At 45.9% G+C, this 16526-nt stretch overlaps 1 protein-coding gene across 2 annotated transcripts in view; it reads right to left on the bottom strand.

The window, feature by feature from the left end:
- Positions 1 to 16526, bottom strand: part of LOC146809170 (uncharacterized) — a 190556-nt gene that overhangs the window by 41557 nt on the left and 132473 nt on the right. For both annotated transcript variants that reach the window (XM_085615959.1, XM_085615960.1), the window contains 2 exons: positions 7105 to 7137; positions 4960 to 4989 (listed from right to left, as the gene is read on the bottom strand). In XM_085615959.1, the coding sequence (XP_085472085.1) occupies positions 4960 to 4989; positions 7105 to 7137 (63 nt within the window). The remainder of the gene's footprint in view (positions 1 to 4959; positions 4990 to 7104; positions 7138 to 16526) is intronic.

Genomic DNA, 16526 nt, shown 5'->3' with positions numbered 1-16526 from the left:
TGACAATTAAGTGCTGGTGCCAAACACTGGAGACTACGGGCTCAAGCTAAGCACTGCATGACAGACAAGAATGATATCAGGCAGCAGGTTACATCCCCTCAGATGGGGCAGGATATGATCTGGTGTATTTAGAAGGTCTATTAATACTCGGTCAGAAGTGCGGCTCCCAATAAGTGTAAATTGCCCAGATATCTTTTATTAAGAACCCCATGTAATCTAACCCAGAAGAGTCTAGTTGTGATTTCCCATTTAGACAGGTGAAGGGTCAATAATTTATAGGAGTGTATCACACGTCGACTGAAGACAGGCCTAAATAAAGGTCATATGGCTCACCAAATTAATCAGAAAGAAACATGCACACTTTTTGTTATGAAAGGCCAGCCTGGAGAGCTTTTAATTCAAGAGTACTCACGTTTTCTTGCTCACACCCGGGCTAGGAGGATGGTGCAATTTGGTGTGCAGTCTTATGTTTAGGATGTTTCAATTCACCTATGAGCTTGATCCGTTCAGAGCAATTTTGTCCCTCTTAGTTTAACAAGCATTTGCAATGCAATCGGTCTCACCTTTGGGACCTTATGTATTTAACTATGCAACACATTAGCCCGGGTGCTGAACATCTACTGTTCTTTAACATGGAGGGAAAGTAAGCACCCAACTGTGTGACATGCCAGGTATGGGAACACATGGAGAGAAATATTGCCTTTCAGCTGGAAATGGTATAGTCCAAAGCTCTGCTTTTAATATGGAAGCAGGGCCTTCGGTGGTCATATCACTGAAAATACATTTGAAAAAAATATTATTGTCTACGGGTGCTCGTGGAAGACAATTTCTATGGACTGGAATCTGGAGAATGCTAAAGTGAATCTGGTATTTTACTGACCTCTGCTGGTCGTTTTCTATCAAGAAAGTTAAATAGAGACAGTTGAACAGAAAAAAAAGTCCCTAAGTGGAAGCAGACACGTCCTAGGGCTGATCTCCAGAGCCCACAAAGTACATACACATATAAGCAGTGCTTTAAATGGGCCGGTACTGAGTACCGGCACTTCTCATTTTTATCGCTCTGAGTACCGGCACTTATCTGCTGCCAAGGAGAGTACCGGTACTCATCAAAGGTAGGCTCATTGTTGCTAGTGCTCACAAGCACGAACGAGGCTGTCTGACAGCCAAAGCGCCTCTATCCCAAGCTGAGCCACCTCTAAACAAATCAGAAGGGCTCATTTGTATAATATCGGGTGTTCACCACCACCTGTGTTTGACAGAGCAGGGTCCATTCAGGCCCTGTGCTGTCAATCACATTCACACCATGGTGTATTTTTGCACACACTCGAATCCAGGCATCCCGCTGACAGCAGCAACAGCAGCAATTAAGAAAGCCGCGGGAGATAAGGAGTGTAAAATGGCCTTTATCCCACCTGAGTCTTTTGTGTGAGTGTCTGTCCGCTTGTGTCTGGGTGTTTGCCTGCTTGTGTGCGCATGTGTGTGTGTGTGTGAGAAAAGCGAGTGAAAGAGGGAGAGAATCCAGACACTAGGGAGGTTTTTTAAAGGACATTCTTGGAATGCTTTGTCTGAGCATTGCGGCTTGTTTCTGTGAGTGCGCACTCACGAATATATAAGTAATTGGCCACTAAGTAGAAGTGTCTTATATGTCTTGTCCTTAGCCCCGCCCACTTGCTACACTCATAGCTCATTTTAACAGTACCTGCACTTATTTATTCCCATTTAAAGCACTGCATATAAGTATATACTAATGTATATAAACTAAAGTATATACTAAAGTATATACAAGAGGTCTTAAATGCTCGACCTCATAATTAAGCACTGGGAAGGGGGGATTTTTCCAAGAGTTCTTACAAACATGGTTGTAATTAACAACATTCTTCGAGGGATTTAAAAAAAGTGTGACTGGGACTTGTCATACATTGGGCATTCTCTGGCTATGTTAGGTCCCCACTGCCTGATAAGTGAAAGGTATGGCATGAACTATGGGCACGTGAAATACCCCCATAAGCATCATAAACTCCTTGCTTACTACAGAATATATAATCGATTATCTTGCAAAGAGCTAGCCTCTGGTCTAAGGAGGTTGTGGGTTCAAGCACCGGGGCTGTGCCATGGTCGCGTGTACTGGCTCAGCGCAGAGCCAGAGCCCTTTTTGCAGTTACATATACAGCTTGGAATTTGTCTGAGTTAATGCATGAACTTTACACAGAACAAGCCAGAAACAGACGCCCTAAGACACCATAGCTTAGCAGGTGAAGCGCAGGTTGCATCTGTCGGGCTTTAGAACCGTACATGGCCTTGACAAGGCATTATCGTCACCCAGTGAATTTAAAGGACCCACTCACATTTTAAAACGTTTTTCATGCATCTTTGGGCGTAGGTTTTCTACTTTCCAACGAGGTAGCATTTCCCAGTTGAATATTACATGTTGGCTCTATAATAACTGTATGTTGTAACAGGTAATAAATATTGACAATTTCAGGGGGGATGCAGGGCTTCAAACGGGGGTGCCCAGATGGCATGCTAGAGGAATCGGTAGCGTTGTCAAGCGATTAACCCCAGTGACTTCGGCCCAGGTACTTCTTACGGGCATTCTGTGTTGGTGCCAACTTCCTGCACAGCACTAGACATAGCTGGCGAGGGAGAAGAGGCACCGAACTGAAGGAAGCACTGGCGAGGCGAGGGAAGAGAGGGAAGAAAACGCACTCCTAATGTTTCAACTATAAAAAGCAAGAGTTGTATCAAGGCCTGAATAGCAACAAGCATTGGGAAAGCCACTAGGCCTGGCCTCGGCCAGCTAGTGCTCATGGTTACTCTTTTTTGTATTACTTTAATTTAAAAAAAATGCCACAAAAAGAAAAAGACAAACATGAAGCTATGCCAGCCACTGAAACAATGCTTGCAATAAAAATGTTAATTTGATTTAACATTCCCCAAATGCTGCTGTTGTGCTAGTATTTCCTTCAGTTATTCTATGCATTTTATTATTATTGTTGTGAAGGAGCAGCAGTCATCTGCACTGTTGCAGTATCACTAAACACTTTGTAGCATAAACTTTATAAAGTAGTGCAGCCAAAATAAAGAGCCAGCAAAGTTAATACAAACCATGAATACAATTACAAAAGTGCACTTCAAACCAGTTTGCGATGGAAGCGAAAATAACTATTTTTAGGAGCATAAATTAGAGCAGCATTGTGGGAGTACTTTAAGGGGCGCGCTGTGACTCCTCCTTTCGACCAGTGACTCCCGCTTTTCCGATCTACAAAAGTCAGGATTAGGGTGCTACCATGTATGGCGGAGAACTATGGGGTTTTCAAAACTCCCGCCCTCTGGTATTCATTGAAGACCGATTTGCTAGGAATCTTTGTGGTCTACCAGTGAGTATCCCGCTCGCCCCGTTACGGCTGGATTTTGACCTTCTCAAACTCACTAAATTAGTGGGTGTAGTTTTTATGCTGACCAATTCCTGTTCTTATTATGAGTAAAGTGATTTTAATTTGTATTTTACTTTTTATGCATATGTGATTGTTAGATAGTATGGAATGATGTACGTAAGGCACCTTGTCAAAGGTTGGCTGGACTAATCTATGAGTAGGAATTCTCTGCATACTGTTTTGTTTCTCTATTTTATTATATTACGTCTATTAATTAAGAATATGTATCATTTGTGCATCACAAATTAAAGTGGCTTTATTTGTTTCGATCCTCTTGAAATCTGTTTCCAGCACACTTCAAAACTACAAAAAAAACATCTCCTTCATTTTTTCTTTTCTAACTGCTGAATATGTGTAGTTATTTTACAGGTATTTACATTTTGTTATGTGTTGCAAAAAATGACTTCCAAAGATTGCCAATAATTCATTTTTAAAATTCCTCTCACTTTGCAGTCAGAGAAAGAGAAGTAAACAATTCCACGTAAAAAGAATTAGCAGCAACTTGTTAAAAGACATAGCTGCGCATGTGATCTCTGTCCTTGAAGCACTGCAAATGTGACAAGATTAACAGAATTTAAAGGCATCTTTATTTATTGCTCTGACTTTTCTAAACCCAACAAATATCGGCTCGCTACCCACCCGTGAGTTGTGGCCCACAGTTTGGGAATCTCTGCCCGAAGGTACTGCAGCCTGCTAACAGCAACCACCTTTATCTGACTTGAGAGATGGTTCAGGGTACTGCAGCCACTTACAACAAGGACTTGTGTCTGACTCGCGGTACCTCCAGGAATGGCCCAGGAAAGTGCTGTTTGCAGCTTTTCATAACATCAGAAAGCATTAAATACCACATTTGGCTAAGGGTTTTTGTGGTGATTTATTTTTATTTAAATGTCCTCTTTGGCAGGTGTACAGAACGAACACAATAACTAATGAGACTCAGCTTGCAATATGGACAAGAATTGCCTAAGTCAATAGGTCTGGCTTGCATTTTCAGTTACATTTTAGAATCAGTGACACAAAAGGAAGTATCAAGGGATGTGGTATACTAGGTGAAGTTTTCATTTCTGGTGGTGGCAGCCTATTGTGCAGTGCCTTATGAAATATCTCATTATTCCACTGTCCGACATGACTAGGCACCTTCTTTAGAGGGTTTTGGGTTTCCTACTGCTGGAGCTCACTGAAGAAACCACAGCCTGTGCTGATAGTCTCACACTCCCTGTGGTCTTGCATGGAAGCAATTGTTGTCTTCCTAGTGTTGGTGGTTTCTGATGTTTGTGTTTAACAGCACCCCATCCCCCTTTGAGAGACTTCAGTGTACGATGTGTGGGACTATGTTGCCATATGTTCCAAATAACCCTTTCATCATCTGAAACCTGAGTATCTTCCCACAGTACACCTCACTAGGCACCAGAACCTTTAGTCTGCTTGACTGTCCTTCTTGGGTTTGGCCCTCAGCAGGAATTTGAACACCACCTACTAAGCTTCCCTGTGGGCTTTTTCCTTCCATGTGCAGTTGGTTACTCACCTTTCTTTCTGTGTTCATTCTCCAGGTCAGCTAGAAAGGAAGGGTAGAAAAGAGGCAGAATAAGTTGGTGAACACATTCTATGACTTCAAGAAGAGCAGGAGAGGTACATTCTGAGTGAGCGCCCCTTGCTCATATACAAGTAGTACAAGTACACTTCCTTCCACCAATGCACATATTTCTTGACCTGCAGGTCACATACATGTGGCACACATTGCACTTCTAATGCACTTCAATCATGACATTAATACACGATTGTCACTCCAGCAGGATATGTACGAACATTTTCCTGTTCCATATCAACTAATGGGAGAATTTTACTTGTGGCAAATCTCACATTAGTTTCCAAAACTGTCTCAGTCTTGAGCACTAAAAATCCTCGTCTCCCATTTCCTTCTGTCTTCTGCTCGTTTACTCACACCCCTTCCTGTTACCCTCCGCTTCTGTAACATGCCTTCCTCACTCCTTGGAAATCTTCTTCCATAAATGTACCACATTCCCTGACTCCTGTCCACACTCTGTTGCCTTCTAGGTCACATTGCTCTGTTATATATGCAAACATGCATACATGCATAGGTTGTGTGATACTAACCTGCCACCCTCAAAGCATTCTCCAGTGAAGTCACATCTCTCTTATTCTAATGAACCTCTGTTCTACACTTCAACACCCCCTTCTGCTCTAGGCTGCTATCTTCACAAGCGTTGCTTAAGACCATTGGATGACATTTTACATGTATACAGAGTCAAATATTACACAACACAATTCTGCAGCTCAAAAGTGGGGAAAATAAAGAGTTTTCCCATGATCTGTGTATCACCAGCAAGGTACAGTCAATTTCCAATTGTTCAGCCTGCTAATTGGATAATTTACTACCTATTGGTAAATCAGTGATAATGACCTGTAAACCATTTTTTAAGTCGCAAGTAACATATTGAGCCATTTGTCATTAACACTACTGTTGATATAGTGAAAAATGGGATAAACAAATAACTAATCAGTAGTTTTAAAAACGAAATACTACGCTTCTGATAATTCGGATGTGTTAAGCCCCTCACATGTATTTGACCAACACATTCTCCACATAAAATCAGTTGACGTTTCAACTATTGGTGGCTAGAGAAGTCCTTGGGTCATCATCAGGACAGGAAACAGATTCTCTGACTTCCCATCTGGCAATGGTAGAGCCAGATTTCTCCATAGTTGTGTTGGGGGAAGATAGCTCCACTGGCACCCAATAATTTTATGAGGAACCTGCATAATACCTCCTAGAATCTGATTAAGGTAAGCTGCATGTGTTCTATCTCTCATACTCCTTCCAACCTCCGGACTGTTAAGCTGTGTGACACTAAGCGCAGCACTTTGGTTACTCACACAGAACAAAACACTTCCCACATGGAACGCAACAAGCCTTCATCCACTCAACTGCCCATTCGCATGTGGTATGGTGCCTCGTCGGGGGCACGAGGCGCTATACAAATGGTACTAATCTGTACACATTGCTTGAACTTCACTCTTAATACACACACAATGTATCCAGGGTACCCCCACAACAACACATAGGACCTACCACTACACCAGTATGGACAGGATGCTCTATTAATTTGAATCTTCTTCTCACCACTCCCATTAAATTCACCCAAAAGATCATTCATTTGTTTCTTCATGTTTTCCTTCATACATTGGTTCTCCCTCAATACAGAAAGGAGTTTGCAAGGTTAGTAATATTATTTTGAGAACTAATACGACGTTCTTTGGAAAGCTCCAACATTTTTCATAAATTGCAGTGTTTCGCTTCGTTATATTTTGAACGACAATTGTGACTTTTGCCGCAATTTGTGTTGCATGTGTCTTTGTTTACCACTACATAATGTCTCTGCAGAGATATACTTTACAGACAGATTTGTTCTTCTGTGGCTACGTATAAATCATTTCGCTACCCTAAGAAGAAGCTTCACTCTAGCGCAACATAAACGGGCAAAAGGAGACATCTGCAAGTTTCACAAGCAAAATTAAAATGTGAACATTTGGAACAACAGGCTCAGATGAAAAGTCTTACTAAAAAATCCATATTCGCAAGAATGCAGAGAAAGGTTTTAAAATAGCCAAAGGTACAAGGAAAACAAAACGTTTATCTAAGCCCACTTACCCTTTAACTTGTTTCCTTGAACTTCTTTTCCATCTATTCAATCATTTAGACATAACGTGAAAAATATATTTTGATGTTAATTTGTGCAGAATAAAATAGGAACTTCAGTATCAGGGTAGATTCAGGACAGATTACACTGGAATTTAAGGAAGGATAAACGGCAAAGACCCAGGATCCCAACATAAACAAATTGAAGAGAAGAAAAGAGAAATCTTGCGGGGAAAGTCAAAGAGAGAGAATGGGTTGAAGACAGACAGAGACAAGCATTTGCAATCTAAATTGGTCTCGCATTTGTGAGAGTTAGAGATACTGGCGTTGTAAATGTCAGTGTCTTTTACCTATGTGTTTTGGTTTGGACTGGAGTGGATGTAGGTGGTGTGGAGTTAAATTATGTGGGTTGGTTTGGAATTGTTAGTTGTGGTGCGGAGTGGATTTGTGGAGTGGAATTATGTGGTATGTTGTGCAGCGAAAATATGTGAAAAGTAATTATGTGTTATTGAGTGTACTGGAATTATGTGGAGTGGGATTGTGTGTCATAGAGTGTAATTACGCAGAATGGCGTTTTGTTTTGTGGAATGGTATGTTGTGGAGTTTATTTATGTGGTGTGCTGTTGAATTTTGTGGCATGATGTGGAATTCTGTGGTGTGGTTCAGATGTATGTGGTATGCTATGTAGTTGTGTTTTTGAGTTGAAATATGTGGTTTGTTGTTGAATTATGCGGTGTGGAATGGAAATGTGTAGAGTTGAATTGTAGCTCATTGCATTTACTTCCAGCAGTGACAAAGGCATTGGTGATGTCACCCAGCGGCTTGCCCGTTATCTCTGCCACTGCTCGTGTGCCCTATTAACCAATCTGACCCTGCTGTCATGGGCCCATTTTCCTCGCTTGCATTAGGGCTGAAAACACTGAGAATTATGTTCTTGGAGGGACCCCACAGTGAATACCAAGGAACAGTCATATGGCACAGAAGAAATACCAAGAACTTGCAAGGTAAACATAGCCAATCTGCTGGCTAATCACAATGAATGTACTTCTTTTTTGTGCCCATCACTTCATGCGTGGTGGATAAGCACACAGCTTTTGGGATGGCGTAGCCGGTGACGCTATGCTGGGCAGCTGTGATCCGATCTGCGATGGACCTTCATGCCACTTCTCTCTTTTCTTATGTTTAAATTTCAATAAAACGTTTTTGGGAGAAAAAACTACAAGAAACCCATATTTTGTTGCTTCTTACATAGTGTGCACTGCTACAGTAAATGAAGGTATGTGCGTTGTATATGCTGTATCGTGTTTCGCTAATATTATGTACGTACAAATTCCTTTTCATGTTTTTGTGACCCGAAGCACCCAGCAAGAACATGCAGTGCGATTTACGCGACGATAAATGCATGGGCAACAGTCACTTGGAAGTGTTTTTAGGTCTCGCCTAGGCAGCGCATGCGCTGTCTCGACAAGAGATGCTATCTACACTATGTTATGTTGGTAACAGCCTCTTTTTTCCTCTGACTTTTGATTCATTTGTTGGTGTGTCACTTAAACCGCCCGAGTTCCGTTCGAGCTGTGGTTGGTGCAAGCACACTTAAAGTTCCTCCTTTTGGAGATTGTTTACGCCTACAGCTATTGGCTCCTTTACTCGTATTACTACGTGGTCTGAAGAGATACGGTAGCATTGTTGGACTTTTTTAAGGCTTTGTCTTGTCTCCGATGGCAGAGCATTTTCCGTATCATGTGTTTTCTAAAGCGCTAGGCTTTCTTTCGTCTTTGATGGCAAAGCATTTCTCGTGTTTTTGGTTGACACATTATCATGTGTTTTCGAAAGCGCTAGGCTTTCTTTTGTCTCTGATGGCAAAGCATTTCTCATGTTTTTGGTAGACACGTTATCATGTGTTTTCAAATGCGCTAGGCTTTCTTTCGTTTGCGACCATCATTTCTTGTTTTTTTGGTAGACACGTTATAATGTGTTTTTAAAAGCGCTATGATTTCTTTTGTTTCCGACCATCATTTCTCGTGTTTCTTTTTTTTTTACTTTGACACAAGCTGGTTTGATCGCGCGATCAGTTCTCGGCTCACGGACACTTTGCTGCAGCGGCTCCCTCTTACTACGCTTATTGTTTCCCAGGGCCTCTACTTGTGTCTGTCAGTCGCCGGCATTTTATCCTTTTCCCTGACTGCCTCCTTATTGTTGCTCCGTGTCCGCTGTGTGTTTGTGTCCTCCCTGAGCGCTTCACGGACACTTTGGTGCAGCGGCTCCTGTTTACAACGGTTATTGTCTCCGGAACCCTCTACTCATGTATGCCAGTTGCCAGTATTTTATCTTCCTCCTTAACTGTCTCACCACTTCTCCACACTAATAGATTCATCTGTGGCCGCAGGGTGTTTGCCGTTCCTACCTTCACAATTCTTGACCTAACGAACAGAGTTAATTTGTTGGAAATGTTACACTGCGGGATTCATAAGAACTTGAAGCTGGTAAGCTCTCTCTAGGGCACAGCTCTCTCTCTGCTCTCGGCACTGGGGCCCGGCACGGGGGAGAGGGGTAGCGTCCCACCCAATCCCCCCTCCCGCAGTCCATGACTCTTGGTATGCATAGTTTTAGTGCTGTTAGACTCTCTGTTGGGTGGGTGATGTAAATCTTTTCCTGTTGATCTGATGGAAAGAGCACAGCTTAGATCGTGATCACAGTTCATGGAGCTGAAAGGGAAGGTTAGCAACACCGTCCGTAGGATGAGAGCGGGGTGCTTTCAGGGTGACGCGTGACATGCACTCTCGCACTTTGTCGTGATGCACGCAAGGGAGGTGCTGCTCACTTCTGCTGCTGACCCGACTTTTCACAGTGCGACTCGATGCAGCTTCTGCCATAACAAAGCTCACACTGTGTTTCTGCATTGACCCTGCCTCTCTCTGAGCCTTTGTTATTGCAGGATTCTGATAAAATGTGTCTGGTTTGGGATTTCATGTTTCTCTGAGATGCCACGTTTGGGAGCGGGTCGCGGACGGTGCTCCCTGCATATTTGGATCGGACGAACAATGCACTCCAGTGATGCACGCTGTACGGACGAGCAGCGCTCCTGGGGGAGAGCCGGTAATGGAAAACCTCTGATTGCGAGAGTGTTTCATCTGGAAAGTGACTTATTCCAGCATACCTTTGGTATGGTGGAGAAAACACTGACTTTTGCCTCCAAAAGCAGAGGAAGCTCCAAAATCGGAGAAGTTTTGTTTAACTTTCAGATGTAGATCAGTCTTTCGTTGTCTTGCCCTCTCAATCTGAGTTCCATCTCACTACCTAAGGAAACTGTTGTAATTAATGTCAGCCTTTCCCGTAGATTTGTTTTAGAAGCTACCTTCCCCTTCGCCCCTCCCATTTCTCCCACTTGGAATGCTGGGAGATTCCGTCATGACAGTAATGGAGTCAGCTGCAGACTCAACCGTGAGGCATGCTAGCCAGATGGTATGCTGACTGAAGAAATTATTTTCCTGTCAACACACTTGTACTTCATTCACAAAGTCAGACTGGCAGTGCACAGTGACATTGCAAGTGGCAGAGGGTTCGACTGTTCCACATTGTAGTCACATAACGTACCATGAAGCCGTTTCAGCATACAAGGTGCCCAAGAGCTCAATAAAATATAACAAAACACCCCTTATGCACTCAATCAACACTACAGAGTCCTGTTCAAATGTGTGTTTTGAAAGAAATGTTTCCCTTACATTCCCAGGGGGTAATTTGGACCTTGGTCGGTAGCGATGGTCTCCCGTCCCTGTAAGAGGACCACTTGCCCAATTTAGAGATTCCTCCTGTCTTTCTGGCGATCTTCAAGCTTTCAGAGCTGCTAGCTGCCAGTGTGATGGTTCCTCTGAAGGGTTTAAAGAGGGTAAAACGAGTGTTGCACCCTCTCACCAATTTTGTTTGATTTTCAAGCATAAAATAAAATCTATTGCAAAACAAAAAAGAAATGGCCCACATGAAGAAAGCTTTCTCTGTAAAGCTTTACATATTTGTTGTATAAGTTGAGATGTGAATTTAGTAACCCTGTTCATGGTGCAAAAGGCATCTTATGATGACACAGGTGGGCTGCTGTTATTCCACATAAAGAAATGCCCGCTGAAAGGCAATATTTCTCTCCATGTGTTCCATACCTACCGTGTTACGCAGTTTGGTGCTTACTTTCCCTCCATGTTAAAGAACACTAGATGTTTCAGCACCCAGGCTAATGTGCTGCATAGATAAATACATATAAGGTCCCAAAGGCGAGACCGTTTGCATTGCAAATGCTTGTTTAAGTGGCATCAGCAAGCTCGCCTTGTGCAGCGATGGCACCTGCTCTGTGCCTTTTAGTCAAGCCCTGTTTTTATTTGGGCCTCAAGTGCCTGACTGAAGCACCCCATCTTGTCTCATTCACGGAGTTTAGGGCGAGTTACAGTACAGTATGTTTCTCGCTAGTACAGGGTCCAAGTCGGGGAGGAAGTAGAGCACCGAGAAGTTACAGTATACACAGGTTTAAAGCGCAGTTGCCGTGGGCCTGCCTCATTCCCAACTTCCTTGTTTAGAGAGACATTAACACCCTTTAGAAAACCTCACAAGAAGGAGGGCGCTTGCGTATGATTCAGTGCAACCCGCAGCTGTTATCGCCTTCAATTACTTCTGGTCTGCTGGAGCCTGGAGTTTCCAGACTTCTGACTGCTGGAGGTGGAATGTTGACCTGACGTCAGTCGATGCTCCTGGGAATGTTTTGCATTCCTCTTTTACGCCGTGAAGATGCGGGGGCCCCCGAAGCGGCCGCTTAATGAAGCAAGTAACATGGTGGGCGGGATGAAGGACAGGAGCACCAGACAGAAGGAGGAGTGAGACGGGCTGCAATACCTCATGCCAGCTTCAGCGCTGAGGCTGAATTAACCAGGAGACATGAATTTGGCAGTTATGGTGTCACTACAAACTGAGTGAGCTGGTGTGCATCTCAACTGCTCACACAAAGCAGTGGCTGGTGTGGTGGCCTCCTGCTGCCCTATACTGAATCAGAAATGCTAAAAATACACCAGGATGTCATGGGGGAGCCTGGCCCTCCCCCGGCTATTCTTTGCGCCTGCTCATCCCTTCGTTGTAAACGGTCATGGCATAGGCATTCCTGGGCTGCTAGGTCTCTGACGTAGGGGTGACCAGCTCAGCAGGAGGAGGCCAGGTAGTAGACAATGAGCTCCTACCTGTAGGATGCATACACCCTCTTTATGCTCACCCCACGCAGGGAGTGGGCGTACCCTGACTCCTAAAATAGGGGAATATCCCCATCCTCAAGATGACAGATAGTGAAAAGTGGGATTGTTAGACCTGGCACCATTGGCGTGGGTCACCCTTCCATTTTTGTCTGTGCCTCAATGTGTTTTTGTGTTGGTGTTAGCTGCTCAGGGCACTGTGCCACTGCCATCCAGTGCCACAGTGCAAGTGCTCCCTATGGTAAAATGTATTATGTGAATCGACTTCCACGTTTGGCATATTTGGTTTACTGTCAGTCCCTTGTAGAGTGCACCAGGGGTGCCAAGGGCTTGTATATCCAAATGCTGCTAGTGGGCTTGCAGCACTGATTGTGCCACCCACCGAAGCAGCGGGGTAAAATGTGTCTAGGATCTGCCACTGCAGAACCGGCGCGCGGTCTGGTACCGTCGCGCTGACTGAGCAAGTGTCCCCACTTGCCAGTCCCTAAACCTTCCCTTAACTACATGTTAGTCCCCCCTCTGGTAGGCCCAAGCGCAGGGTGCATTGTAGGCATAAGGTAGGACATGCCCTGATGTGTGTGGCATGTCTTAATAGTGAATTACAGCCATTTTCGTTTTTCACTATTGAAGGCTACCTGCTCTCCATAGGCCAGAATGGGCTGCTGGGATCGCTACACGCTGTGACCCCAGTGGACTCCGAGAGCATGGTAGGAAGTCATGTTTAGTATGCCTGAACTCGGGATAATAAAACACATCTTTTAGTATAGGTTATTTTAATATCCTGGGTTTGCAAATGCTACTTTTAGAAAGTTAGCCTTTGCGTGCCTGACCATCTCAGTCCGCCTCTGCTGTGGGTGTGTGTTCTGCCTAGCAACGGTACAGGAGCAGGGCTGGGGGATTCCAGGAGACAGGTTGGCTGCCAGGTGGTGGGTAGAGAGATTGCCCCAGGATGGGTGGGAGGAGTACACCCTGACTCTTGAATAGACCTGTGCTCTGCCACCACAAAGCCGGCTCCGCCCCCTGTGGAGCGGCTGATGTCTCTGCCCTGCTGCTGAAAGGAAAGAGCAGAGTCACCAAAACAAAGTACTCCAGAACTGGACAGAGCCAGGCCCAGGCCCCCTGGCGCTAAAGAACAAAAGAATCCCTGTATAAAAGTAGGAGCCTGGCTCCTAAGAAATCGGATCCAGATTGAACCACGAAGGAACTCTGCCCGACTAGAAGGACCTGGAAGAAGCTGAAGGAGGAGTAACTTTCCCTGACCTGAGGGATTGGCCTGCAGTAGGTGCCTTGCTGAGGAAGGAGAGGAAAAAGACTGAAAGAGACTTTTGCACTTTGTTCTTCAACTATCTCCAAGGGCTTGGAAGAAGAGCTTGCCCCCTGAACTGAACCCCAGGACCAGTGGGTTCCCCGTGTCTCCGCTCGTCTGAGAACTCGAGCCGTGTGCTTTCTCCCGCCGGAGTGCTCTGCGCACCTTCGCATCCCTCCTAGGGCCGTGACACCCAGAAGCCTGGCCGCCTCCACTCGCCGAGAGCCCCGCTCTACCTGAGTCGCTCTGGACCCATCGAGTCTGGCCGTCCCGCTTCCCTGTCACCTGCCTGCTACTGGAGCGCGCTTGGTGCCCTCTCGCCCTCCCGCCGGATTTCTAGTTGGGAAGTGAAATCCAGCCTCGGACGGCCGCCCGTACGTCGTAACGTATCCGGCCGCCCCGCTTCACCCCCAGCCAGAGTCTGACCGTGCCGCCCGCTGAAGTAACCTCCCGCACAGTCCGTGTCGGAGGCCTGGGGCCACACCTGTCTACCAAGAGCCACCCGCTGATTCTTGATCCGGAGACCCGCGTGGTGCAGAACCTGCATCTCCCCCGAAGACTCGTCCAAACACATCGCCCGTTCCCAGGTACAGTGAACTCTCTATCGGACTCGGGGTCCGCAACGTTCTGATTTCCCCGTATCACTGTACCCCGGGTGCACTGCGCATCATTGTGACTGGACCGACTCAACCGAGCCCTGTGAAGCGCTCGTGATCGAATAAGTTACCAAAGAAAAGAACAGTACCGAGTTATCATCTTGTGGCTTCCATTTCGCAACCGTTAGTTATGGTCTTGTACATGCCTGCGTAACCAAGAATCCTTTATATAAAGTATACGTATTTTTGATACAACTTACGCCTGGTGTCCATTTGTGGGGGATCGTTGTGATTTACTGTGTGTGATCATAAATGCTTAAGTGATTAGCGCCCGGAGGTTTAGCCCTGACTGATCGCGCCACACTACCTATAGGGTGAGCAGGGGTTGTTCTGAAGGGGTAATTCTCTCGCCCTGAATAGAAGAAGGGACCACTGCTTGTCACAAGTACCTACCTGTGCCAACCAGAGGTTCCCCATTCTAACATTGGTGGCAGCGGTGGGATTTCGGATTTGCATTTATGATTTACATACAGTGAATTATTGATCACCACGTGGAGCAGACCTATAACGCAGCCACAGATTGATTGACAGTTTTTGCTAAGGAAGAATCTCCACTTTAAGAATGCATGCCTAGCTCAGTCAGTGGGAGCAGAGCGTCCTCTGTATTCTCTGGAGTTGATGACATCGATTGGGAGGAAGGCGCACTGCGGAAGTGCAACAATGATATCTTGAAAGGATATCTCTCCAAGTATCGAATTAAGCAAAGCGGACTAACCACTAAGGATCAGTACGTGAAGGCGCTGAGAGCCTGGCACGAATCAAAGTTTCCAGAGAATGCACGAGAGGTGATACCCCCAGAAGGTGTTTCTGAGCCTAGCAAAGGCCTGTCGCCAGAGGAGATGGCCGACAGGAGTGCTGCACGAGCACATGAGGTGGAGATGGCAAAACTGCAAATGGAGATGGAAAGGCAAAGACTGGCCATGGAGCATGAGGTAAAAATGAGGGAGTTGGATCTCAAGGCCAGGAGTTTAGACAACTCACCCTCTGGTGGCAGCAATTTAACAGAGTCGAGGGTGCACATTCCTAAGGATGTAGTGAAAGAGTATTATAAGCAGGATGATATTGGGCAGTGGTTCAGGGCCTATGAGGTAGCCATGTCCTACCACCGGGTCCCTGAGAAAGATTGGGGAGCGGGGTTGTGGGGAAGGTTCCTGAGTGAGGGGCGGGACACACTGCTAGATCTCCCCTCTGATATCAACACATCCTATCCACACATGAAGGAAGCTCTTATGACAAGGTATGGGTTAACTCCTGAGTTGTACAGACAGAGATTTAGGAATTGCACCAAGAAACCTGGTACCACTTATGTAGAGTATGTGACCTTTTTCTGCAGAGCGCTGGATGGTTGGGTGAAGGGTAGCAAAGTGAATGATTACCAAGGGCTGTTTGACTTAATTGCATGGGAGCACTTGTCGGATAATTGTTTTCCTGAGCTACGCCAACACCTGATCGATAGCAAGCTGACTAACCCTAGGAAGCTTGCTGAGGAGGCGGACCGCTGGATCAGCCCCAGGGTCCACAAGGGTCCCATGGGAGGCCCCGCCAAAGGTGTCCAGGGTCCCCAGCAGAAGAATGGGGGGGACAAAGGTAAACAGACGGAGTTCTACAAAGGGCCCCAAAGTAATCCCCAGGGGAACCAAGGGAAAGGTTCTCAGCCTCCCCCACCCCCGAAGCAGACAGGGGCCCCGACAGGTAACCCTGTTCAAAGAGGGCCCCTCAGATGTTACAAGTGTAACAACCTGGGGCACATTTCCGTGGATCCCAAGTGTCCCATGTATGGTAAACCAGCACCCTCTGGTGCTCCCCCCCCCCAAGCAGGTGACTAGTGTAGCCTTTGGGAGGGAGATAGATGTCCAAGGGGCGGGGGATCCCGTACAGATGACCCTAGTCTCGTTAGGAGACAGTGAGATGGTCGCTGAGGCCCAGCTGCCCCCAATACTCAAAAGTACGGGCAGTGGGTGACCATAAATGGCCGAAGGGTGGGGGCTCTTAGAGATACAGGAGCCAGTGTGACTGCTGTCAAGCAACACCTGGTGTCTCAAGAGCAGGTTGTCCCACACGCATTCTGCCGTGTTGTCAACGCCGACAACACCGAGAGTCAGTGTCCAATGGCTCAGGTTCCCTTTGAGTGGGGGGGGGTCTCTGGTACTCTGCAAGTGGCTGTGAGAGAGGCCATGCCTGTTGATTGTCTCCTAGGTAACGATTTGGAGAGCTCCCCTTGGGAAAAGGTGGAGAAGAAAGCTCACCTGC

The sequence above is a fragment of the Triturus cristatus genome, chromosome 7, assembly GCF_964204655.1.
Source record: "Triturus cristatus chromosome 7, aTriCri1.1, whole genome shotgun sequence".
NCBI lineage: Eukaryota > Metazoa > Chordata > Amphibia > Caudata > Salamandridae > Triturus > Triturus cristatus.
Note: the sequence above shows the minus strand (reverse complement) of the source record. Positions and strands in the feature narration are given on the sequence as shown.